Below are 27,836 nucleotides of genomic sequence, written 5' to 3'. Positions count from 1 at the left end.
CGTAAAAAAATCCGAGTTTCAGTCTCTTAACTAACATAGGGCAAAACAGATGATCAAATCTATTTTTCCAAGGTTCCTGGATTAAAAATTAGTGTTTTTAACACAGCCAGGGTACTCTAGATTGAAATTTAAAATACATTTTTTTTGTAAGCGAAAATGTCAAAAGTTGACATATGATATGTCATTATATTCAGAGTGTCATTTTCTATCGAATAAATTAAAAAAATACCTAGGATGGCATTTAAAAATCAAAAGTTGTAGTCACTTCCGGTGAAAGAGGAAATGACCAAAATAAATTGAATATGCCAATCAATCCTAATTTACTACATATACTAACATACCAAATCTAATTTTTTTATCTGAAAAAATAAAAAAGTTATAGGGGGTGAGACACTTTTGAGACGCACCCGGTATATCATAAATATTGCCTTTTTAGTTTGTGGGGAGACTACAGCCTTAAGGGCTGTCCTAGCGGCAGGTGCTCCAGTATCAACTCCAGACGTACACGGGGGATACCCTCTACATTATGCAGCTCAAATGTGTGGAGGAGTATGAACATTTATATACAAAAATCCAATTTTTTAATCGATTTGTTTTAGGATAAAGATCAAGAGCTGGGTGTTCAAGTCCTGCATACTCTTTTAGGGCATAAAGATATCGACGTTTCAGTTGAAGATGGTGACAAAAGACAACCTCTGTTGTGGGCAGCCAGTGCCGGATCGACTAAAGCTATTTTGGCCTTGAGTAGAGCAGGTGCTCAAATAGAATCTGCTGATAGGTAAATAAAAAGGAAAATTTACAGGGTGTCCAAGAGAATTGGTCACATGATTTCTTTTAAAAAGTCTCTGTATACCAACAAAAAATGTCTAGAATATAGAAATTATTATCAAGTCAGATTTTCTTGGACACATTTTCTATTAGGTTTCTCTATACAGGGTGGTCCGAACTGTATTCCGGAAACTTCGGAACCATATTCTACAGATAAAAATAGGTAAAAATTATCGAATAAATGTATGTTCTACATTGCTTAGTTTCGGAGATACAGGGTGTAGAAGTTTTATTTTTATTTCGAGTTTTTCCAATTAATTTCTGAAGTAACGTCAATATTTGGATGAAAATTGGTGGCTGGCAGTTTGTTGACATTAGAAATTTGATTTTGATGTCAATATGGCTCCTATTTGTAGGGTACGCCATCTACATGTTTTTAACTGTTTTGAAGAGTAATAACTATTCGTCCCTACCTGTATAAAACTACTGAATGAAAAAATATACATTTCCGTGATTTTTTACGTAAAAATTGTCTCGCGGTAAGAATCGCTACGAGCAACCGTTTTCAAGATATTTAAAATGGAAATAGTCAATACATGTCATTATTGTAATACATGTTGAGTAGATAGTTTTTTTACTGAAATGATAAATTTCGGAAATTTTTATTTTTTAAATTAATCCTAAATTTATCTTCGAAAAAAATATGATAAAACAGTTTCTGTTGACCTTTTGATACAAAATCATTTCAAATTTATGATTTCAGTCAATAACTATTTAGTCAACATGTTTAATTTATGTCAATGATGACAGGTATTGATAATAATTTCGATTCCAAATATCTCCAGAACCATTACTCGAAGTGATTTTTACCAAGAGACATTTTTTACGTAAAAAACTTCGTGAGTGTATATTTTTTTACTCAGTAATTTTATACAGGTACGGACTAAAAGTTATTACTTTTCAAACCAGTCAAAAATATGTAGGTGGCGCCCTATACAAGTAGGAGACATATTAATATTAAAATCAAGTTTTTCAGACACCAATTTTCATACAAATATTGACGTTACTTCAGAAATTATTTGGAAAAAATGGAAATAAAAATAAAACTTTTACGTATTAAGTCACCAAAACTAATTTTAATAGAGACGGACTCACTGCCCTACACTGCGCAGCATCCAGGGGACACACTGATTGTATCGACACTCTTTTAACCTTATGTGGTGCTTCCCCTGACGTAATTGACAGTAATGGCTGCACAGCACTACATTACGCAGTTACATTAGGTAATTTTAGTTTATGCACAAGTAAAATAATTATAATAAGTCGAAATCGTGTTATTCAGGCCATGCAGATGCAACAGCTCTTTTACTTGCTCATGGCGCTGATCCCAACAGGCAGGATAGGAAAGGTCGAAGTCCTGCGCATTGCGGCTGCGCAAAAGGGCAGTTCGAAACTGTAAAACTTATTGGGGCTCGTGGTGCAAACTTATGGCTCAGAAATGCACGGTGAGTTTTAAAAATTTGTTTCTTTCCAAGAGATGGAAATAAGTAATTATTGTTATATTTTAGTGGCGATATACCTTTACATGAAGCTGCTGCTTCTGGTAGACGGGAGTTGGTTATGTGGTTACTGGGTATGAGACCCAGCCAAGTTAATGGAAGAAACAATGATGGAAGAACGCCTCTTCATATGGCTGCTTTAAACGATAACGTTGATATGTGCAAGGCAAGTAAAATTCTACATAACAGTACGTGTCTCAAAGTAAAAAAAAAATAAATATCACTACTAGAGATGAGCAAAACTGCGATTATCCAAACTTGAATTTGCGATTGCGATTTTAATATTTAAATGTTGTACTAGGTATATAATTGTCCGTGTATGTATCTATAGCTTAACAGCTTGAGTTAATAATAATCAATCATTTAGTTTTTCAGTTTTTATAACATCTGCAACACATTATAGGAATTAAAACTTTATAACTGCTGCAACCACACATACCTAATTTTCTACGTTTCTCAATTATCTAATTCTTTATCTAATTCTTAAAAAATCTAAAAGAATTATCTTTTTAAGATGGCTTACCTCTATAACTTTTTAATTTGTTTCACTTAAAAAAAATGATTTGGTACCTTAGTATATGACATAAATCAGGATTGATTGATGTATTCAATTGATTTGTCCTGTCTCATCATAAATAACTACAACTTTTGCTTTTTTAAAAACACTCGGTATTTTTCGAGGTATTTTTATTACTTTATTCGATAGAAAAAGACACTCTGAATAGAATGACATAATATCATATATCAACTTTTCGCATAATATGGTTTAATTGGAAATTGTAACATGCGGTTCATAGCGACAATTTGACTCGAAATACCAAGTATGTATGAAGTAGTACTTTCCCCTAGGAGATGCAAGACCTTGTCGTTGGTGGGGAAGCTCCTGGTCAGGTGCTGGGGGGAATTCCCCTAGCGCTTGGCTTGGTCTAACAAAAATCTCACTCATCGTCTTGTTCTTGGCTGTAGTGTCGTGGCCAGGGAATTGCACCAAGACATATTATAACGATGCCGGACGGGGCTACCCCTATCCTTCATACCAGGCACCCACTACTGACTGTGGTCATGTCTCGCGGGTAGAGCGTGTAATGTAACCTCACCAAAAACCTAAATCCTACGATGGCGGGACCATGTCAAAGGGATACGTGGCTAGATAGACGACTAGCCATTACTGGCCTCAACCTTGGCGCATCAGGGGGCACCCCATTGTATTTACCCTTTACTTCTACATGCGGGGCTCTGTAGAAATGGACCGACTATCCCTAGCGACTCGTGGGAACACTATGAGGTCTAGTACTAAAAACACCACCTGTGAAGCTGTGGGGAAGCCCCTTAGCGACACTGGGAAATTCATTCAAGTGTGTTGTACCAAATTATCGTAAAAAATATGTTTTCTAAATATGCCAATGAGCCACCCTCGTTCCATTTGTAAAAATTGAGATATGATTAAAAATACGATATCGGCATCTTTTAACTGGCCATGACAAGACACGAAAAACAATAGACGATCAAATTTATTTTTCCAAGGCATCTTGATTAAAAATTTGTGTTTTAAACACAGCCAAGACATTCTAAGAGAATCTTTTTAGATTAAAAGATTTTCGATTTAGAAAGAGATCTTTTAGATTGAAATTTAAAATACGATTTTTTAGGTAAAAATATCAAAAGTTGCCATATAATATGCCATTTTATTCAGAGTGTCATTTTCTATTGAATAAATTAAAAAAATACCTAGGATGGCATTTAAAAATCAAAAGTTGTAGCCATTTCCGGTGAAACAGGAAGTGGTCAAAAACAATTGAATACGTCAATCATTCCTAATTTATGTTATATACTAACAAATCAAATCTCATTTTTTTATCAGAAAAAATAAAAAAGTTATAGAGGTGATCCACTCTTGAAAAACACCCGGTATAATAATAATACCTTCTTTATAAATAAATAATATCAGAGAGAAAATTCTATCGTAGTTAAACTATAAAATGCTTCAAGGGACCACAAAATTACATTCGCAAGAATATCGCAAATCGCAGCTATTGTAATACTGGTTACATAAATTAAAAGTCGCAATAAGAAGAAATCGCAATCGCAGTTTCCTATGAGAGCCAATCGTAGGTTGCTATTGCGATTTTGGAATCGCTGCGATTGAATCGCAGCTTACGATATTTTGCTCATCTCTAATCACTACCATAGAAATTAAAATTTAAAACAACAGGACTCTGAAAATAAACTTTATTGTAAAAACTACCGGAAAAGGGCTTTAAATTTCACATTTAGATTAATCTATTGATTTAGAGTAACTTGGCTCAGTTATATTCATAAAGTAAACCGTACAAATCTAAAAATAAAAACCTATTATACTTTATCGTAGCGCGCTCAAATTTGAATAATTCCTTTGTTAAAAAATTATTATTACTGTTGAAAATTACCGGAGTTTTCTTAAATTTTTTCATTGTCCATTTTTATTTTTACACAGCGATGATATAACGACGCCTTGACCTTTAATAAATAGTCTTAATATTAATGAAGAGATGCCTATCATGATTTGGTCGGTTGTGGACGGCCAAGGTTGAGACTTACGTGATCAGTATAAATATACTTGAGCGTTAGCTATAAAAATTTGCGAGCGTAATGATTGGAGAATAGTGCGAAGGTCGAGGAGCAAAAAATCGGAGGGAGCATATTTAATAAGGTTAAGGGGTTTAATTCTGTAGAAATCGTTGCGCACGCAATCTCACTACATCAACATTTAGCAAAACAACTTTAATTTTTTTCTTTCATACCGTTTTCAGATTTCGATTAGTCGCTATGTATCGTAAAAAGCGTAAATATCGTGCTAGAGAATCACGCCATTTGAATGTTAAATTACAAGTATGTTACATAAAAATTAGTCATTAGATTTAAGTACCTGAATAATTGTGTTCTTACAATATATTAGATTACAGTTGTATGATTAACAATATATTAGATATTGGTGATATGATGGTATTAGTGATGTGTCGGTATTTCAGTAATGCGATTTTGGACCGGTATTTTTTTGTAACGTCGCGTCGTGTCGCGCTCCATAACGTATCAGGAACCTGTTACTGAAGAACGACGAATTTATAAATTATTTCTAGTTTGCAAATAAATTATTTATAAAAGCTCTTGGAGTTGGCTCGAACCGCAGTAATCGCATAGAGACGTGTTTCGATCCAGTCGTTGCGCTCCTAGGGTCGCGAACAGTACTAACTGGTAACTACGTAGCGATACGCGATTTTGACCGCAACGTGTTTCGCTCCAGCCGTCGCGCTCCTAGAGTCGCGGTTTATATTGTCGTGAAGAGATAGTCCAGTCATCTTAGGGGGTCACCTCGGAATTCGAGATAACCCGCTGTAAACTCGTATAAACCTTTATTTTAACATCATAAAACGTGTCTCAAAAACTACATATGAGAGCGTGTGCGCGACTTGTAGTCCTTGTAGATAACTGAGGTCAAAGGTAAAAAAATTGATTTTTTTGCGCATTTTTTGCAAATATCTCGTTCCCTTTCACATTTACGCTATTTGTATTTATTATAAATATTATAGAGGATAAAATTCTCTACAACTCTTGTTTCAAAAATTTTTTTGTACCTCAAACCGTTTTTGAGATAGAGGGCGGTGAGCCCGCAGTCTTTCATTATGTACGGTATCATTCAAGTTCAACCTGTAGTCTCGGTCAAAAACACGCCGTATAAAGTCCGTTAATTATTGAAACATATATAATTACAAATAATTTACATTTTTTCATAAAAGATCATATTGAATATAATAATTTTGCTGAAAAAAATTTGCTGAACACAATATTCTGCAACTGCAAGAATGGTTATGGTTTGCGATGTGGATGCAGGAAATCAGGGTTGCCGTGCTCTTTAGCTTGTGGCCAGTGTAATGGGCGAGCTTGTCTCAATGCTTCACCCTATCAGAGTGACGTCAATGAAGATGGTACATTGGACCCCGAAATCCTAGAAGACTTGGAGACGAATGTCGTTGAAGATGAAAATGAAGAAGAATTTGAAATTCCACAATGACCAGACGACGATGATGATGAAGAAGAAGAAAACTAAAAATAAGAACATGGGGAGTTCTTTTTATTTTTATTATTATTTTTTTAATTTTAACCATGAGAAATATGTATGAAATCGTATTTTTTAATAGACATATAAATTAAAAATGTATTTCTTGTCTTTTTATTTACTTAAAATGTAATTAGTGTAAATCTAACTATAATTAAAATGTAATTAAACTATTTCTGTTAATAATTTTCTAATTCTACAAAGAGGTAAGTGTTTTTAAATGAAGATATACTTAATTTATGAAAAAAATTATTATATTCAATATGATCTTTTATGAAAAAATGTAAATTATTTATAATTATATATTTTTCAATAATTAACGGACTTTATACGGCGTGTTTTTGACCGAGACTACAGGTTGAAGTTGAATGATACCGCAACCAAACCAAACCAAAAATTTTTGAAACAAAAGTTGTAGATAATTTTATCCTCTACAATATTTATAATAAATACAAATAGCGTAAATGTGAAAGGGAACAAGATATTTGCAAAAAATGCGCAAAAAATCGATATTTTTGCCTTTGAACTCAGTTATCTACAAGTCGCGCACACGCTATCATATGTAGGTTTTGAGGCATGTTTTAGGATATTGAAATAAATGTTTATACGAGTTTACAGCCGGTTACCTTGAAATCCGAGACTTCTACTCTATTTCTACTAAGATGACTGGACTAAGATGTAACTGGTAACGACCTAGATCGCAACGTGTTTCGCTTCAGTTGTAGCGCGACTGCTGGAGCGCTCCTAGGGCCGAGTTTTCATCTGTCGCGCTTTGGTCGATCGCTATTGGTGTTGCTCCCGTTACAGTCATTACGTTACTTTTCAGATCGCGATTTTTTGGCAGGTCTAGGTACTAGGTATTTTTGATTAATAAATACATGTTTGGTACATTTGATAGATACAATAAACATTTATATAAAAATAAGAAAAAAGGAAGAAGAAATAAGACCGAAAAAAAAATGAAAAGTAAAGCTACTTTCAATTGATCAAAAATATAATCCCAATTAGAGTTATATAGTTAGCAAAGAACGATAATTACATTTTACTAAAGTAAGAATGATTTTATTTTGATTATCTGACATGAACATTTTACTTTTTTCCAAAAAAAACCTGTATGGGTATTTCGCCACTACACTGCAAGAAAATCTACAAAATAAAATAATTATTTTTTGTATACACTTCTGCGTTAAACCTAAACGGATGCTGTTTGTCAGAAGTTATGTTTACGGTAATACAAATTTGCCTAACAAAGCAAAAAAATGCTTAACGTTTCGGAAAGTTATGTCTTTCCGTCGTCGGAAGCAAAAAAAATACAAAGAATAAAGAAAAAAACTATTTAAAATATTTAAATTCAACTATTCAAGAACACTTTATTTTTTTAAAACAGATACGTCTACAAGAAACCGTTGACGTTCTGTTAAAATGACATTTTTAACTTGATATTTAAACTTCAAAATTAACAATTACTACCTGATAACAATTACTTAATAAGGTAATACCAAAAAGCCCCAAACTTTCTGTATGATTATTTTTAAATTTTACGTATGTTATGTTTATTTATTTTGTTGTATATTTATTTTGTTGTATCTATTGTTCTTTAAAATCAAAGAAGCGATTGCCATACATTACTAACATCTACAGATGCATGAGCAATACATTTATTTTTATTAGATTGAATTAAAAAAAGCCTCTTTTATTTTTCTTTTAGAGGCTATCGCTTCTTTCATTATAATTTTGGCGTTATTAAAATTTATTCTGTAGCCTGTGTCCCAAGAAAAATAAAAATAAAAATAAAAGAAAAATAAAAGAGGCTTTTTTATTTCAATCTAATAAAAATAAATGTATTGCTGTCCATATTCGTAAACTCAGCTTTTTATAAACTTTAGTATTTGGCATATTAAACAGGGTTAATTAATAACAGGGATTGTTTTTTACCCTAACGCCGGCTTGTCACACTGAAATATAACTTCCAAAAGAAATGATAATTGAAAAAATTGCAAATTGTTGGTGGCAAAAGTTCATTTGGCTCTTAAAAATTAACCAAAGCATGTATTGACATGATCCAAAAAATAAAATGCTTAGGAGACATGGTTCTGACAGTAAAATTATATTTTTGGAAAATTTACTCACGAAATTATTGCACAGGGTGTTTTAAAATTAAGGTAAAAAACAACTCCTCGATTAACTCTGTAATATAATAATGCTAAATACTAAAGAAGACTTATAAAAAACTGAGTTTACGAATTTTAAAGTTGATATAATTATATACAACTTGCTTAAAAATTCATGAAAATAGGGCTAAAAATTACAAAAATATAACACTTTAAATTTGGCGAAAAATTTCTAAGTTGTATTTTTTTGCATATATAATTAACAGTGAAAAACTTGAAGAAAACTTAAGGATTGGGACCCAAATGCCATTTATACAATATAAATATTAAATAATTCTAATCAATTAACTCATTTTTCTTTTCAGATCCTTCTGGATTCTGGTGCTTTGATTAACCCTGTCCTCAGAACATCAAAGAACATTTTTATGACTCCATTGGACTGCGCTCTTCAACGAGGATTTCGTTCAACCGCCAAGTACCTTCAACTCCACGGAGGTGTACCTGCGAGTCGTGTGAGCACTCAAAATGAAACCCAAGTTAGCAGTTCGGTCAATCTCCAAATTCGGGACGATGTGACATTTTGGGGCGATACCAGTTCAAACAGCGAAGATGACAAAAAGGACAGTAAAACAAGTGCTCGAAAAATACACAGAAAGAAGTCCAGTTACAGAAGTAGAAAGAAAACGGAACTTATTTCAGGTAGCGATAGTGACCTACCTAAAAAAAGAGCTGAAAGAAAAGATAGCTTCAAAGCAAACGGGTTTAAAAGAAGCACGAAAGTTGCAGCTACCAACACCTCTGCTAGCGCCATACCAAAGGAATCGCCAAGGAAATCAAGCTCAAGTAGAATAGATTACAGTAACGAGATCATAATTAATGGAAAAACTGAAATTAATATACATCATAAAAAAGAGATTACGGTAGAGACGGATAGTGATCAGCTATCTCCCAGAAAAGTTCAAATTCAAGAAAACATATCTTTCCCAAGCAACGAAAAACAAGCTAGTGATAAGGAAAGGAGACCTAGAAGTGCAAAATTTAGTAAACTGTCCAGAGAGAAATCAGCTACAGAAAGTGCAAATGCGTTGGATACAAAAGATACTAAACAAATAATTATTGACTCACCAGAATTAACGAAATCAGGATCTGTATTGGGGCAAAGTACTGGTACATCAGATGATACGATGGATACTGTTATAGATACATATAAATTAAAAGCAGAAGTTAGAGAAACAACTCGTGAACGCATGTTGGAGTTACCTGAGATATCAAATACCAGTGAGGAAATTGAAGAACCGCACGAATTGGTTGTCGAGGCAAGTGTCCATCCCATGCCAAAAGATTATGAAGATGAAGCTAAAGTTGAGCAAGTGGTGACAAGTAAAGAAACTGAAAAAAGCACAAGTGAATATATTAAAGATACATCTGAAGAAAAAGATAGAGATACTACAAAAGCAGAAAAAACAGTACAGCCAGAAGAAACGGTTAAAAGAAAAGTTATTGAAATTGTTGATAAAGAAATGAATGAACTTAGTGAAAAAATGTCACCTAAAGAAGAAGTTTCTATGTTATCTGAGCAGAAACTTGAAGAAAAAAAAGAAAATTTAGATAATCTGACTCAAGGAAGCAAAGATAAGACGTTGGTTACTGAATTAGAAACATCAAAACTTATAGAGGCAAGTGCTGAACAGATAAATGAAATAGCTCAAACAATATTGACAACAGGAGATAAAAAAGACGTAGATGAAGATATAGAAACGACAGTTATGGAAGAAAAAAACAAGATAAATGAAGAATTGAAACAGCAGCATAAAACAAAATTAAATCAAAGAACGAAATTAAAAAGACAGCCTACAAGTGCTGAAGAGTTTAACGAATCATTAGATGAAGAAGTTACTGTAAAAGATAAGAAAACGCCGGTAAGCAAAGTAGAACGTAAACTTAGAGACAAGAAGAAAATCTTAAAAGAAGATGAAAATACTCAAACAGCAATACCGAAACCGGAAGCAAAACAGAAAAAAACAAAAAGTTTTAAGAAAATTCGTGAAGATGTTAAAATTTCTGAAATGAAAACTAAACGCGCTGATGAAGAATATTATTCTAGTTCCTCCGAATTCCCCAGTGACTCTTTGGAACAGCCAAACAAAACGCACAAAAGTTTTAAGGTTCTGTCCGACAAGGAAGCTCGAGAACTTGAAAAACAAGCCAAATTGAAATCTAGAAAAGGCCAAGAGGAGAACAAACCTAGGTCTAAATCTGAAGAAACCAAATCGAAAAAACAACTTAGAGAAGAGAGAAGGGTTAAGATAAGCAAAATTCCTACGCCCACATTCCAAATGCCTCTTTCAAAAAGTGAAAGACATTTGGATAGGTTGGGCGATGACAGAAGGATACAATCCAGTATGGATACTAAGGTACCATCGTTACCTAATATTCATGATAGTTGTAGAGAACGGTAAGTACGAGTATGAGTGTAGTATATAGTTAAAAGATAGTACATGATTTTCTAATAAAGACTGTTTAGAGTCCGGTCGAGCTACCAAAATCCCTGTGTTTTTAGAAATGGAGCCTTTTTTTATGATTCTAAAATAATTTTTAAGGTGTTAATGTTGAAATTAAGCGTTGCAGTCGCTTCGAAAATTTTGGCATTTGGTTACTACATTAAATTATACCAGCAAAAAATAAAGGTGTAAATAAAAATATAAATAAAAATAATTCGATTTTCTAGAAAAAAAATTTAAATTTTAAATTTTGCTGTGAAAAAAAATCGAATTTTTTATTTATTAACTTTTTCCCCTTTTCTCACCTGGTACGGTTAGTAGACTTTTGGTAAAAATTCTAAATGCAATTTAATCCCCTTTTTAAGTTATTTTGTATTTAAAAAAAAATGGAAAAATCGTTTTTATTCTCACCCTGTATGTACTTTTTTTGACAAGCTATGTATACTAAAAATTTAACTAATCAATCTGCATCGGCAGGGGAGTGCCGCTCGAATGGCTTAAGTCATATCTTGGCAACAGAAGGCAGCTTGTGAGGATTGATACGTCTATGTCTTCTTGTAGGCCTATAAAATGTGGTGTCCCTCAGGGTCCAGTACTTGGCCCTATTTTGTTTCTGGTGTTTATCAACGACATTGCAAATCTAGACATTAGCGGTAAAATCTGCCTCTTTGCGGACGATACTAGTTTCACTTGGTGCGGCCCAGATGTTACGGCACTATATGATACTACACCATTAAATCTTGGTGCGATTCTAATCTCCTATGCCTCAACCTATCAAAAACTAAAGTTTTGTCTATAAAAGTACTATACAACCTTTTGTACTTAATAACACCACTATTGACGTCGTGGACTCTGTGAAATTCTTAGGACTTGTTGTAGACAAACCAAACGCTGCTTGGTTTTGCGCTTAGATCAGTTTCTAAGGAACTTAACTTATCAACCTCTAGAATAGCCTATTATGCATTTTTTGAGTCACATTTTCGTTATGCCCTTCCATTCTGGGGCACTTGCTGCGCAACAAAATTTGATCGTATTTTCAGACTTCAAAAGAGAGCAGTTCGATATTTATTGGGACTGAACAGTAGAACTCACTGTCAGAATTTCTTTAAAAATTTCAAAATACTGACTATTCCTTCTTTATTGATTTTTGAATCCGTTTGCTTAATCCGCAAGCACATATTTGCTATTCCCGAAAGGCCATCTCATAACTATCCACTTAGGAATGCGGAGCACGATCTTTATCTGCCAACCCCGAGTTCAGAACTAGTTAAAGGTTCAATACTGTACAATGCCGAAAAAATGTACAATCATCTGCCTTTGAATATCAAGTCGCTTTCATTCTTTCCCGCATTTCGCAATGCTCTAAAATCATACTTACTTGAGAGAGCCCTATATGCGGTAAACGACTTTTTTGTTGATGTTTAATTATGAACAATTTTGAATTTTAAAATTTTGATCATCTGACACACTGGTCAAGGGTCAAGTATTTAATATTTTATAACTCTTAAAATTATATCTATTTACTGCTTACTATTCTGCAATTGTCCATGTATGTTCATTTTGTAATTTTAATGACTTAAATTTTTTTGAATTGTTTGATTTGTACTGTGTATTTTTTGTTGTTTGTTTATTTTTTTTGTGCTTTTGTTTGTTTTGTGAGTGCTTTGTCGATGAAGCTGTTTTGGCTTTTTGCACAATAAAGCGTTGTTTGTTTGTTTGATCCAAGACCAAAAATCTTTCAAATCCAAATAAGTGAAATAAGCTCGATTTTGGTCAGGAAAATTTTTCGAAATTTTCAAGACACCGTTTAAATAAAGTGATTATAGGGATCCACTAGCCATTGGCGGAACTACAGTGGTACCTGGGGGGGGGCCGGTACCCCCGGGTACGACAGCTGTGCACCCCCAGAGAAATCTTGAATCACCACTCTTGGCTACGTATTAATTTTTATTTGCTTGTGATGTAAAATGTAGTTTTCAATTGTTTGGTAAAATTACGTTTTCTAGTTTTGTTTAGTTAAAATTATTTTGTTGTGTTCAAAAAATGCGTTAATTGTTATTTTTTAGATAATTTGTAGGTGTTTAATTAATCTACAGGAACATGGTTTGATAACCAAGTCTATGAAATGTATTGATAATGAAATTCATGTAAACGTTTTATTCAAAAAATGTGTTTTTTAATATTATTCTTCATTTTTTAAAGAACAAAAGACCTAGGCCTCCCAGGGGCTCAACTCCAGGCCTCCCAGGATGAATTTGTAATTACGACGCTAATGCCACTAGCTCTATCCGTAGATGCCTCACTCGTCGTTTAGCTACTTACCGTTTCCGAGATATTTGCGTTTTTTGACTTTGGCAAAATTTCAACATTAAATCGTTTTCTATCAGTCCTTATGAAAATATAAGTTAGTTGACTATCCGACGCGATGGTGCATAAATAGTTTCTTAGAATTGAAGTGTTTGGTAGATACGCCAAAAAAAGTTGAATAAAGCAAAATTTCCAAATAAATTTCCATCCCAAAATCGAGCTTTCCTCAATTATTCCGATTTGAAAAGATTTTTGGGCGTGGATCGATGTAGATTGGTTAGTTAAATTTTTTTAGTATACACAGTTTGTTAAAAAAGTACATACAGGGTGAGAATAAAAAAATAAAAACCACTATTTTCATGTTCGGCAATTTTCTTAAAATACAACATAACCTAGAAAAATAATATTAATAACTTATAAATATAATTTGGGGGCTAAATTATATTTATAATTCTTATATTAATGTCTTCATACCAGGTGACAAAGTGGAAAAACTAATAAATACTTTTTTTAAAGGGGTATATCCAGAAAATAGAAGAAGCAGGCTAGAAGACCTGGATTACGCAGACGATCTATGCATCTTTTCCCATTCACATTCGGATATGTCTCAAAAACTTCTTAGACTCCAAGTGGAAGCTAATAATGTCGGTCTTCAAATCAACGTGGCGAAAACCAAAGAAATGAGATCAAATACTCCCAACAACCAAGATCTATACCTCTCCAACCGAGCCATCGAAAGAGTTGATGAATTTCAGTACCTGGGAAGTATGGTTCACAGCGATGGGGGCAAAGAGAAAGATATAGAGGAAAGGATTTTCAAGGCACAAAGAGCTTTTGGCATGCTTACACCTGTGTGGAACTCCTCTATATATAGCAAAAAACTAAAATCCAGCTCTTCAATAGTAGTTTCAAATCTATTTTGCTTTATGGATGCGAAACATGGAAGGTTACGCGTGGTCTCATGGATCGACTACAGGTGTTTGTTAACAAGTGTCTTCGAAGAATATTGAGAATTTTCTGGCCCAATCAAACTAACAACGAAGAACTGTGGAGAAGAGCATCACAAAATCGAATAGATATCGAAATTAAGAAAAGAAAGTGGGGCTGGATTGGGCACATTTTGCGCAGACCCCACAGAGATATCGCTAGACAGGCACTTGAATGGAATCCACAGTGAAGACGTGCCAGGGGAAGACCAAGGAATACCTGGAGAAGAACAGTAACCTCTGAAGCCCAAGAGGTCGGGAAAACATGGGGAGAGATCAAACAGACAACTCAAAATAGGATCAGATGGAAACATCTCTTAGAAGCCCTCCACTAGCTCTATCCGTAGAGGCCTCACTGGTCGTTTAGCTACTTACCGCTTCCAAGAGGAAACATCTTATTTAAACCTTTATTTTTTTCTGCTGGTATAATTTAATGTAGCGACCAAATGCCAAAATTCTCGAAGTGACTTCCACGCATAGTTTCAACGTTAATACCTTAGAATCATAAGAAAAGGTCCCCTAAAAAACTCACGGGATTTTATACCATACTTATCTTGTTTGTTCTTATTCTAGATTTCTGCGAGAGCCTTTCAGACCTGACTCCAATTTGTCAGCTCCCATTCTCCCATCGGTTTACAGCGATAATGAGAGAGACAGCATGTCAGATTTAGAAGAAGACCCTCGATCAAGTCCTACAAAGAGGAAAAAAGTGAAAAAACGGCCTAGACCGCGACGCAGAGAGTCCAAAAGCGCAGGAAGCGACTACGAGAGCAGCAATTTGATAGATTCCGGATTTGAACCGAGTCCTCGAAGTAGCAGAATTCCGAAATGGAGGAATATGTCGAATAGAGGTGTGAACATGACCTCAGTGACGAGAAGCATACAAAACAATATCAGAAGGTATAGATATATTTTTTAAACAAAGTCCTATGGGTATTTCGCCACCGTAAGAAAATCTACAAAATAAAATAGTTTTTTTTTTGTAAATACTGCTGCGTTAATCCAACTTGTCAGCATCAGTGATTTACTAATAAACAAATTTCTCAGTAAAAAAAAAGCAAAAAAAAAACACAAAGAACAAAGAAAAAAGTTATTTAAAATATCTAAATACAACTATTATTTTTCAACATACTGGGTGCATCTCAAAAGTGGCTCACCCTTATAAGTTTTTTATTTTTTTCAGTTCACCAGATTTGGTGTGTTAGTATATGACATAAATTAGGATTGATTAACGTATTCAGTTGTTTTCGGTCACTTCCTGTTTCACCAGAAATTACTACAACTTTTGTTTTTTAAATGGCACCCTCGGTATTTTTTTACTTTATTCGATAGAAAATAACACTCTGAACAGAATGACATAGATATATGTCAATTTTTGACATTTTCGCATATGGTTTATTTGAAATTATAACTTCGTAGTTCGCAGTTCCTGACAAAAATATGACTCGAAATACCAAGTTTGTGGTATCAAATTATTCGTAAAAAAAATATTTTTCCAAATATGCTAATGAACCACCCCCGTTCCATTTGAAAAAATTGAGATATGATTAAAAATACGATTTGAGCATTTTCTAACTGGCCAGGACAAGACATTAAAACATTAGGCGATCAAATCTATTTTTCCAAGGCTCCTTGATTAAGAATTAGTGTTTTTAACATAGCCATAGCACTCTAGATTGAATTTTAAAATACGATTTTTTATTAAACAAGAATGTCAAAAGTTGACATATGATATGTCATCCTATTCAGAATGTCATTTTCTATCGAATAATGTAAAATATACCGAGGATGCTATTTAAAAATCAAAAGTTGTAGTACCAAATCAAAAACAATTGAATACGTCAATCAATCCTAATTTATGTCATATACTAACATACCAAATCTCGTTTTTTTATCTGAAAAAATAAAAAAGTTATAGGAGTGAGCCACTTTTGAGACGCACCCGGTATATGTCTATAAAAAATCATTGACATTCTGTTAAAATGGCATAATTATTATCAAGCTAAACTTCAAAATTTAGCACTTACTACCTAATAACAACTACTTCATGAGGTAAAACGAAAAAGCCCCAAACTTTCTGTATGATTATTTTTTAATTTGTTTTTAATTTTTACTTATGTAATGTTTATTAAAATCAAAGAAGCGATTGCCATACATTACTAACCTCTACAGATGCCTGAGCAATACATTTATTTTTAATAGACCTATTATATTATAATGTATTAAAAAGTCTCTTTTATTTTTCGTTTAGAGGCTATCGCTTCATTCATAATAATTTTTGCATTGTTATAATCTACTCTGTGCCCTGTGTCCCATGAATGCTGACAAATCTTAGATTTGCGAAAATCGCCCTTCCTTAAATAATCTTTATCTTCTTTAATTCGAACGTTTAAGAGTAGATGTTTCGCCAATAAAAAAATTATCACATTTACATGGTATTTTGTATATTACATTTTTTGTTTGTTGTCCAGTATTTATTGGTTTACTGTGAGTTAAAATGGATCTAAGTGTATTTTCTGTTTTGAAGGATGTTCGTATGTTACCTATATTGTTTTCCTATCCTTATTTTTTCCGAAACGCCTCGTATGTATGGAATTGTAAGTTTGTGTATTTAATGTGTGTATTCTGCCTATTTCGTTTGATGTTTTGCCAATAAAAGATGGTGGATAGTTGTCTTAAAACTTTGTTTAGTGAATTATTGTCTGAGCATATTGTTTTTGCCCTATCATGTAAACTTTTTATAACACCTTTTTGTACGCTTATACTGTGGTTTGATGTGAAATTTAAGTATCTCTCTGTATTTTTTGGTTTTCTGTAAACATCTAAAATTGGTTTATTTTGAAATTTTAACACTAAAACATCAAGAAATGACAAACTATTATCTCTCTCTACTTCTAAAGTAAATTTTATGGTTGGTTCACGAGAATTTATTCCACAAAAATGTGTCTATTTCGGAAACGTTATGTTGCCATATTGCAAAAATATCATCAACATAACGCAGCCATATTACAGGATTTTTTGAAAAACTATTAATTGTATTATTTTCAAAATCTTTCATAAAAATATTACTTAGCAAAGGAGAGCGAGGTGATCCTATTTGTTGTCCTCCATTTGCGAACTTCGAGTTCCGGGCTTTACGCCCTGGGGCTACTCGAGAACGGTTCTGAAAGGATCTGTGCGCGATAGCCTAATGCCTCCATATGGCGCGGAACAGTTCTGGAACTTTATGATTAAATTGAATGGGGTGAGAGTATTGCGTTCTTGAACAATTCAGGGCTGCACAACTGCGTGAATGGAGGACAGTAATTGCCATACCAGATCTTGTTGAAAAAAATTAATATTTTCATAGTATTCAATAGTATAGGTATTTGTTTAAAACTGTTTTTCTTTTTCTAATTCTATAATTAAGGTACCACTTGGAGCGCAAGATCTTCCAACATCTACTAGAACTGAAACGAAGTCAAATAAGAGCCGGTCAGCACAACGAAACTATGTTGGTTAAAAGGGCGATCGACCAATACAATCAGTCTTGTAGCTCTACAGTTGGTGCGGGTCGTTATATTCCTGACGATTTCACTTTTAAGAGTTTCGAGAAATTTCTTTATGAATCGTTGCGCAAGCTTCAAAAAATCGATGTGGAGTACTTGAAAGGACTGCCTACGTCATCTGAGCACGTTAATCCTCTTCTGTGTACTCAGAGTACTCACAGGTGCATGCATGCTACGCATGCTTATACTGGAATACCTTGTGCTGCATATTGTAAGTATTGTACTAGATTTGAGGTAAATAAGATAAATCTTAGTGTGCAAAACAAAGATATCCAAGATATAGAAATTATATGTAAACGGTTTATTGCTATACCGCGTGCGTCTGAAAAGTGGCTCACCCCTATAACATTTTTATTTTTTTACATAAAAAAACGAGATTTGGTATGTTAGTATATAACATAAATTAGGATTGATTGACGTATTCAACAGTTTTTGGTCACTTTCTGTTTCACCGGAAATGACTACAACTTTTGATTTTTAAATGGCACCCTCGGTATTTTTTTACGTTATTCGAAAGAAAATGACACTCTGAATAGAACATATATATTATATGTCAACTTTTGACATTCTCGCTTTGAAAAAATGTATTTTAAAGTGAGAGTGCCATGGCTGTGTTAAAACACTAATTTTTAGATAAAATAACTTGAGTTTTATTTTTTTCATTCTCTAATGTTTTTCATGTCTTTTCCTGGCCGGTTAAAATATGCCCAAATCGGGATCTCATTAATCGGTATCAACATTATCATTTTTTAATCAGTTTTTTCAAATAGAACCCGGGTGGCTCATTAGCATATTTGTAAAAAAGCATTTTTTTACGAATAATTTGGTACGACAAACTTGGTATTTCGAGTAAAATTGACGTTATGAACCGCATATTACAATTTCAAATGAAACATATGCGAAAATGTCAAAAGTTGACATTTGATTTGTCATTCTATTCAGGGTCCCATTTTCTATCGAAGAAAGGAAAGAAATACCGAGGGTGCCATGTAAAATCAAAAGTGGTAGTCATTTCCGGTGAAATAGGAAGTGACCGAAAACAATTAAATACATCAATCAATCCTAATTTATGTCATATACTACCATAACAAAATTAAATATCGTTTTTTTTATCTAAAAAAATAAAAAAGTTATAGGGGTGAGCCATTTTTGAGACGCACTCGGTATATAGCCACTAGGGAATGCAATCCCGCAAATGCTTGATCCCTCTGTGATTCCGCGGGATTTACCGTGCGGGATCTGCGGGATCGACACCAGGGGATTCCCCTTACGGCTTGGCCATTAAAAATAAGTGAAACAAACAGGTTAGTTATTAGATTTCTTTCTGGCGTGACGTGAAAGTGAAGAAAAGCGTTTAACTAGTACTTGTGGACAATTTCGTCAAATAAACTGCCGGACATAATTATCGGGACAAGCAAAATTTTAGGGTAAATTTAAAGTTGAATATCTCTTAAACTAAAAAGATTTTGGGATGTGGTTTGGACCAGGTTTTAGATGCATATTGTGATTATGCATATTTTTCGAAAAAAACTCGTATTTTCCTTAAAACAAAAAATTAAAAAAAAACACCAAATTGTTTTTTCTAATTTCAATACAGATTAGTCGTACATAGTTAAAATTTCGATTTTTCAAAAATTGTAAATTTTCGGTAAAAAAAATTCTTGATCAAATTTGTACACTATTATAAAACACTCTGTATACGAGAATTCGCTAAATATATTTTCGAAAACCACATAGCATCTTAATCACAATCGATGCGTCTAAAACCTGGTCCAAACCTCATCCCAAAATCGGAGAGAGAAAAGAAGAGCATTTATTGTTTACAATCCCGCAATTTTGCGGATCCGCGGGTTTGATTGCTTTAATCACGCGGGTTTGCGGGATTGAGATTTTGGTAGCCACTTATTTTTTTAAAAAAGATCATATATAATATTTATCAATTAATGATTATAGTATCTCATTAAATTATGAGCATTTTATAGCGAAATATTTATTTTTTATAGATATAGTCTGTCCAAGGACAAAATCCTTGACAGTTATAGATGTGTCTGTCATTTTAAATTAAGTCGTTTATTTTATTTTACAAAGAAATATGTTAGTACTATTGGAACGCATAGCATGAAATTATAAAATTTGAGTGACAAGTGGTTGCTTCAAAATATTTAAAAAAAAACTGTACACAACTGAAAAATCTAATCGAGTCATTCTTTTTTAAATTACTGTCTGTGTTAATACAAAACAAACAAGAGCGTATTTTATATAAAATACCACATACCAAAAAAATATTAAAAAGAACTATTTCTTACTTTCAAACTCGAAGCAACTTCCTGCAATTATTATTATATTTATCAATATAACTAATGTACAAATATTTTTTTTTAATATTGCACAGGAATAAATAAAACACAACATAAATAAAACAAAATATTCTATTAATACACTTACTGAATTTTATACCTTAAAAGTTGATTAATCAACTTTAATCTTATAATTTTTTTAAACCAGTACTTAACTTCTGACATTATCTTTCTGTAGAGTGCGAAAATCTGTTATTTACCTATCGTGTGATGTCGTTAAATTACAGCTACTCCAGTTTTAGTACCATATACGAGATGGTATACAAACTTCAGTACTGGTGGCTCTCTGGGCATCGAGTATTATCTATAAACCTGTGCCCTGGGTCTACAGCTAATAGTCCGGGAGGCAGCGCCTTTTTTTCAAGGACTTTCATCCCGGCTGAGTTTAATACAGTAGCACAAATTAACTATAACAGACGCGAAAGAACACCGAATTCCGCGTTCAGTCCAGTTCCACCTTCAGAAAGAGTTCATAGACAATCCGCATCAATGTATAGTTTGGGTATGTTAGATCATTATATCAAACAGCCTCTGAATGTTTTCTTTAGTGCAAAACTCATCAAAATTTAATATAAATAATTTTCCAGCCTGTAAATAAAATGAACAAATTTTTCCACTTTCATGATCAAAGGCTTTTAAATGGGTAAATAATATCGAGTTATCCAGAGATTCGATTTCTTTGCAAATTTTAGACAAATATCACATTGATGTATTTGAAGACCCTTTTAATGATGTAGTCAAACATAAATAAAGGCATTTTTGAGTTGAAAACATTTCTCAGAGGCTGTATGATATAATGAAAACTATTGAATTTGACCACCCATGTGAGAAATTTCCTTATTTACATCATTAAATGATTTATTAGATTGAAAATATTTGATGTATTATAAGTTTATTAAATTAAAGATTTATATAGATTTAAAAAGTCGAAAAAATAGAACCAATAGAAAGGTAACTATTTTGTCACATTGTTAATTAAATTTTGTTAAATAAATAAATTTTTTATACTATAAATAATATCTTATTTTTCCTTATAAATAAACACATTTGTATCCCATTTTAAATTTGATATACAAATTACCAAAACTTAGAAATAACAGTTCAAAAGTTCAACAAAAATTCTACACGCGTTTTTAGAAAGAAACATATAACCACGCACTATGTCACTCCAGCAGGCGAATACGACACAGCATGGGTTTCCGGACTAAACGACTGGTGTATTTACACCACTCAATAGGCGTGTCGGGTTTGCCGAACGGTTTCCGATGCAGTCGCTTTCTTTCGCATCTGTTATAGGTAATTTGTGACAGTAGGTTATACTCACATTCCATATGACGAAACCGACCGTCAGCCGGTCCAGTAGCGGTGGATGCGAGTGTGGGATGGTGCGATATTCGTAAAAAAATAGATTTCTGAAGTTATTTCATCCCGCGTGAAACTGCTTGTATGATGTTATGTAGTAATAAAAAACTCGCGGAGCGTCTCGACCGCGATGGAGCGGAGCCATCTGAAAGTGCTGATAGTTTAAACGTTAGACTGTTATTAGATCAGCCTCTGATAGTCTCAGCAGCGTTTTTATCATGACTTCGCATGACACCACGCGTCGCTTCTTGTTCACAGTCATTGGCATATTAATTATTTATTAAATATTAATAGCGTGCTGACAACTGTTACTTTTGGATCGGTATTTACATGTGTGGAAAGTAAATCGCATAGGGATCTTATTAAGTCGGAGTGAGAGAAATGCGACGGTGTGCTGTTGCGGCGTTGCCGGTACGCCTTTCAAGTAAAGTAAAATTACGATCGCAAACCGCTTATTTTTAAAATACTTTTTTTTTCGAAAAGATAACTAGATAAAATCATTAGACATGTTTCTGAGCATCTGAAATGGAATTATAAGGATATCGTTAGGGTGTCATTTTTTAGAGAGTACAAGAAAACGTCAGTAATCGCGATAATTTAAAAACTCAACTTTTTAACACATAACACGCCATAACTCAAGAACCACTTTAGATATTGATTTTTTTTTATTTTGAAAATCGGATCTTTTACAATATGTTTACATAAGAAAAATTCGATAAGGTTGTTTTTTGTCTATTCAAAAATTGTAAACAACCCATCCATTTACTTTTAGAACATATCGATTTTCAGCAATCATATTTTTATTGATAAAGATTTTCACATCACAAGAAAATACAGCAGAAATATTAAGCAAGCTTTTGAAAAAACTACAATCAATTATTTCTAATAGATTTCGAAATATCTATTTTTGAATTCAGAGTTCTAATAGCGCGACCACTGTCGAACACCAACTCAATTCCACTTATTTTTACCAAAAATGCAAGTGTTTCTAGCTTGCACTTAAAAATTTTCCAGCTATAGGGAAAATGACAACGACTCGTTGGTAGATAACAAATAAAGTATCACGAGATGTAATTATATCGTGAAGCTGAACGCATGGTGTACATCGTTCCCTAGAACGTACTGACAGAGGTATTAGTTTTGTTCGGGTTCTTATTATTACCGATTCTGAACCGTCCTAGAACTCTGCAGCGCATGCGTAAATGAAATGATATCTTTTTATTTAGCATAAAAAATATATAATACGCATCACAGTTATAGGACGGTTGAGAATCGGTAATAAGAGAAACCCGAAGTAAGCTATTGATTACTGATTGGGTCGACCGGTAAACTGCGACAAATCTGCTATATCCCCTTCCACGTCTCTTAGCAATGTGCACAGTTGCTCGGTTTATTCCATACGTTTGGCAAGCTGTTTACTTTTCTCTCTTTGTTCAGTACATTATAAACGCATTGTACTCTTCTTACATACGGAAATCTCGACCCAAGACTAACCTTTGCCTGCCCTTAGTATATCTGGTGTTATGGTATTCTGGTATATTATCCATATTAGAATAAATTAATCGTTTGTATTTCATTTTTTATTCGAAAACTTATATATTTTTTATTAGATACTGATACCTTAGAATACTGATAAAATAAGGTAATTAAGGGCTTACTTTTTCGTATTTATTATATTTTTGCTAATATCTTTGGTTTGGAAAAAGATATCCAGATGGGATTTGGATAGAATTGTGAAAATATACGTCAGCTGATTGCCCATTGGGGGAAAAGCCGTCAGTCAGACTATGAAAAATTCCGCGCGTCGTATAAATGTATGCGCGCGCTAATACAATTTTGCTCTGACTGAGGGTCTTACCACCGCTAGACACGCAGCTGAAGGTAATTATTATATTTCTATATAAGTACGAAATCATGTGTAAAAACGGGATGAAATAATAATTTAAATTTCGTATTTATTTCTCAAGTTCAGGTACCCGACTGACGTATTTTCTACCCTTAGCTGATTGGGTGACGGTCGTTTTTTATTACTATATAACATTAATATTACATATACAAGCAGTGTCACGCGGCATGAAATAACTTCAGAAATATATTTTTTACGAATATCGCATCCTCCCACGCTCGCACCCACCGCTTAGACTGAGGCTGACGGTCGGTTTCGTCATTTAGCATATGAGTATAACCTACTGTAATAAACTCAGCCGGGATGAAATTTTTTGAAAAAAAAGTCGCTGCCTCCCGGACTATTCGATTTTTCCTCCACTTAACTTCAAAAAACACAAAACACACGAAATCACAGAAACCAAAATGCAAAAGCAATTCGCAAATATTTGACATAATTTTACACAAATTATAACTTATAATTTGGCAAGCCCCAAAAATCTTAAGTCGATTTCATATGCATCTGCGTCCGTGCATCATTCATCGTTCCGTCACACCAATAATATTGAAATATCATCTGTCATTTTTGAAATAAACCAGTAAAACTGGTTACTTGACTAATAAAACAGAGCATAGTCTTAATTCATATTTTATACATATCTTCCCCGAGTCCTTTGACGGACTATAATATAGTAATCCAGTCATCTTAGTCGAAATAGGGTAGGAATCTCGGAATTCAAGATAACCGGTTGTAAACTCGTATAAACCTTTATTTTAACATCCTAAAACATGTCTCAAAACCTACATATGATAGCATGTGCGCGACTTGTAGATGACTGAGGTCAAAAGTCAAAAAATCGATTTTTTGTGCATTTTTTGCAAATATCTTGTTTCCTTTCACATTTACGCTATTTGTATTTATCATAATATTGTAGAGGATAAAATTCTCTACAACTTTTGTTTCAAAAATGTTTTGTACCTTAAACCGTTTTTGAGATAGAGGGCGGTGAGCGCGCAGTCTTTCATTATGTACGGTATCATTCACGTTCAACCTGTAGTCTCGGTCAAAAACACGCCGTATAAAGTCCGTTAATTATTGAAAAATATATAATTATAAATAATTTACATTTTTTCATAAAAGATCATATTGAATATAATAATTTTTTTCATAAATTAAGTATATCTTCATTTAATAACACTTACCTCTTTGTATAATTAGAAAATTATTAACAGAAATACTTTAATTACATTTTAATTACAGTTAGATTTATACTAATTACATTTTAAGTAAATAAAAAGACAAGAAATACACTTTTAATTTATGTCTATTAAAAAATACGATTTCATACATTTCTCATGGTTGAAATAAAAAAAATTGAATAAAAATAAAAAGAACTCCCATGTTCTTATTTTTAGTTTTCTTCTTCTTCTTCTTCATCGTCGTCTGGTCGTTGTGGAATTTCAAATTCTTCTTCATTTTCATCTTCAACGACATTTGTCTCCAAGTCTTCTAGGATTTCGGGGTCAAATGTACCATCTTCATTGACATCACTCTGATAGGGAGCTATTATTATTATAGATTGCTAGCAAAGTTCGCACTCCATTCTCAAATAACCTTTGAACCGGACAGTTTTCGTCTTCAAATGCTGCAGCAAGTTGATCCAAATCCGAAAGTTTTTCAAGTGTTCTTACAAAAGTTTTTTTTTTCGTTTTTTTGAAGAGCGCAGACGTCGTGTTACAGCCACTCACTGCGTGCAGAAACAAAATATGTTTTTTCAAACGAGGATATTTATCAAAACTTTTGGAAGAGTATATTTCAGTTTTTAATAAATTAAGATGACAAGCAAATCTATATCTTCTCCTATTATTACTTCAGTGTTTCCATGTTTCGATTCTTCAATAGCGGTTTCAATAATTAGAACAGCTGCATCATTTGTGGCCTGTGTTGTTTTGATATCAAAAGCTTTCAATTTTTCAATCAGCATATTAATAAGCTTTTCTTTATTATTTCGATTAGATAGAAATTTTTCTTAGGGTAACAGGTACAACCATCGTTTTGTCTAAACAAACTTCGTATGTTTTAGAAAGTGCAGCAGTGCTCCTTAGCTGCTCCATGGCTTTTATATTTTTAGAATAGTCTGAATATCCATCAAATACAACAACAATGTCTGAATCATAATGCTTTTGTAAATACTACAGGTTGAACTTGAATGATACCGTACATAATGAGAGACTGATAATGCACTCACCGCCATCTCATAAACGGATTCGGGTACAAAAAAATTTTTGAAACAAAAGTTGTAGAGAATTTTATCCTCTACAGTATTTATAATAAATACAAGTAGCGTAAATGTGAAAGGGAACGAGATATAGTAGGTTTTGAGACATGTTTTAGGATGTTAAAATAAAGGTTTATACGAGTTTACAGCTGGTTATCTCGAATTCCGAGGTGAAACCCCTAAGATGACTGGACTATAGATATTTTTTAAAATACACTGCGATATTCCCTGATTTTTTTTTTCAAAAAGGACTACCATTTATACTGAGAACTTTGTCAGATTTTTTTTATTTTTCTTTTTCAGTGCCAAAAATAGATCATCATAATATTCCAAAAATAGGTTTCGGAAATTCTACAGTTTGTAGACCCGGTGGAGTTCTACCCAGCATCAACAAGAAGAAGACCGTGACATTGGAGCTAAGCCACGGAGCTGACAAGCAAGTCATTTCACTGCCAACTGATAAACTAGACCAAAACAAACGATACTACGTTACTTTTACTGTCAAAGGACAGGACAAAGGGTCTAGTGATGATACTGCCAATGGAAATGGACATATACACTCAAAAAGCGTTTGAAAAATGCAATTAGATATATTAACGTTTTTTTTTAAAGAATTATTAGTGTTCAAATGCGATTTTTGATATTAGATATAACAAAATACATACCCATCGGTGCGTTATCTGGCAGATATAATTTTAGTGGTAATATTTTTTTATACAGTACATATTATTTTTTTTTACCTTTTGTCACTCTACCTGTAATTTCATACAATTTGCTATTTCTCATAAAAAAAAATGGCTGAGCATGATATAGGATACAAGATTTTTTTTGAAATTTGCAGCCTGAAATATGTACTGATAGACTATTTGAAGTAGGATATAGATATGCAACCAGTAAAATACCCTGTTTTAATCCATTTTTATCTTCTGAAGATTCCTGATGTGTAATCTTTAAGTGTGGTTTTGATGAATACAATTTAAAAAATTATTTGTAAAAAAATATAGGGTCCAATCCAGTGTGCATATCATATAAAAATTAAACGTCATCAAAAGAATTGACTATCATATCCATATACATTGAGAATGTCAGATACTTACGTAATATAAAAAAACAGGATACTTTGTTATAAATACGTCTACTACCTTTTATGTGTTATGTTTTTAGGTGTGGACTAAACAATTTATTATCATTAGATATATAAATATTTTTATTTAAATAATAAAAAATTTGTTGAATATTTTCAAAGTTTAATAAATGTTTTAGAATTCCGAAATTAGTTTTTATTAATTTTTGTAGTTTATTTTACTGTCTAATAAATTATAAAATAGAAATTAAAATATTCTTTGAAATGACAAATCGATCATAACTTCTGTTGTTTTTTATTAAAAATTGTAATGAAAAATTGTCAAAAATTAATATTTAATTTTAATTAATTAAAAAACTCTAAGAAAAAGGTAGATAGAGAAGGAGGTTTTTGCGCCCTCCACACGGTGGAGAATGAAACTTTTTTCTTTTTCTCATTTAAATATTAATTCTTAACAATGTTTATATGCCATATTTTAATAAATGACTGATGAGGGTTGGTTCGACGGAAAATCACCAATTGACATTTCAAAAGGCACTGTGACGTAGCATATTATTTATATTTATAGCATCTTCTAAACAAAATAAAGCTATAAACAGCGTCTCTGTAATTGATTAAGCGAATCACTAGATATATTTTTCTCATACAGGGTGTTTCCTAAGTAGCCTAAAAACTTTTAGGGTATGATTCCTCGTATATGCTTTTAAGAAAAAAAGTTTATTCGCACATGGAGTCTAAAGTACATGATTAAGTAGTAATTTAGTTAGTTTCTGATTTACAGTGTGTTAAAAATTTAAAGTAAAAAACTAATTTCTCGCAATATGTTACAAACTTCTTTAGATATTCTTCTTCAATTTTGGTATGTGCTGTCCAGGTATAAAAACAGTTTTTTAGTTAATTTTCTGTTGTTTTTCCATTTGAATCAGTGGCGTCCGTACATGCACCACCTGGATTATTTGATTAAAATAAATGATACGCCATTGCTTTTTTTCGAGAA

At 32.9% G+C, this 27,836-nt stretch overlaps 1 protein-coding gene across 3 annotated transcripts in view; it reads left to right on the top strand.

The window, feature by feature from the left end:
• LOC115888931 (ankyrin repeat domain-containing protein 12) overlaps positions 1-26,920 on the top strand; it is a 54,319-nt gene extending 27,399 nt beyond the window's left edge. For all 3 annotated transcript variants that reach the window (XM_030908818.1, XM_030908819.1, XM_030908820.1), the window contains 9 exons: positions 437-549; positions 600-778; positions 1,912-2,051; positions 2,111-2,273; positions 2,337-2,493; positions 8,897-10,986; positions 14,899-15,225; positions 17,735-18,084; positions 26,059-26,920. In XM_030908818.1, coding sequence (XP_030764678.1) covers positions 437-549; positions 600-778; positions 1,912-2,051; positions 2,111-2,273; positions 2,337-2,493; positions 8,897-10,986; positions 14,899-15,225; positions 17,735-18,084; positions 26,059-26,330 — 3,791 coding nt within the window. In that variant the 3' untranslated portion in view covers positions 26,331-26,920. The remainder of the gene's footprint in view (positions 1-436; positions 550-599; positions 779-1,911; positions 2,052-2,110; positions 2,274-2,336; positions 2,494-8,896; positions 10,987-14,898; positions 15,226-17,734; positions 18,085-26,058) is intronic.
• Positions 26,921-27,836: the final 916 nt, after the last annotated feature.

This window comes from Sitophilus oryzae, unplaced genomic scaffold (assembly GCF_002938485.1).
Source record: "Sitophilus oryzae breed Bouriz unplaced genomic scaffold, Soryzae_2.0 scaffold_809_pilon_pilon, whole genome shotgun sequence".
Taxonomy (NCBI): Eukaryota; Metazoa; Arthropoda; class Insecta; order Coleoptera; family Curculionidae; genus Sitophilus; species Sitophilus oryzae.
The sequence above is the reverse complement of the archived record's forward strand: the minus strand, read 5'-3'. Positions and strand labels throughout refer to the sequence as shown.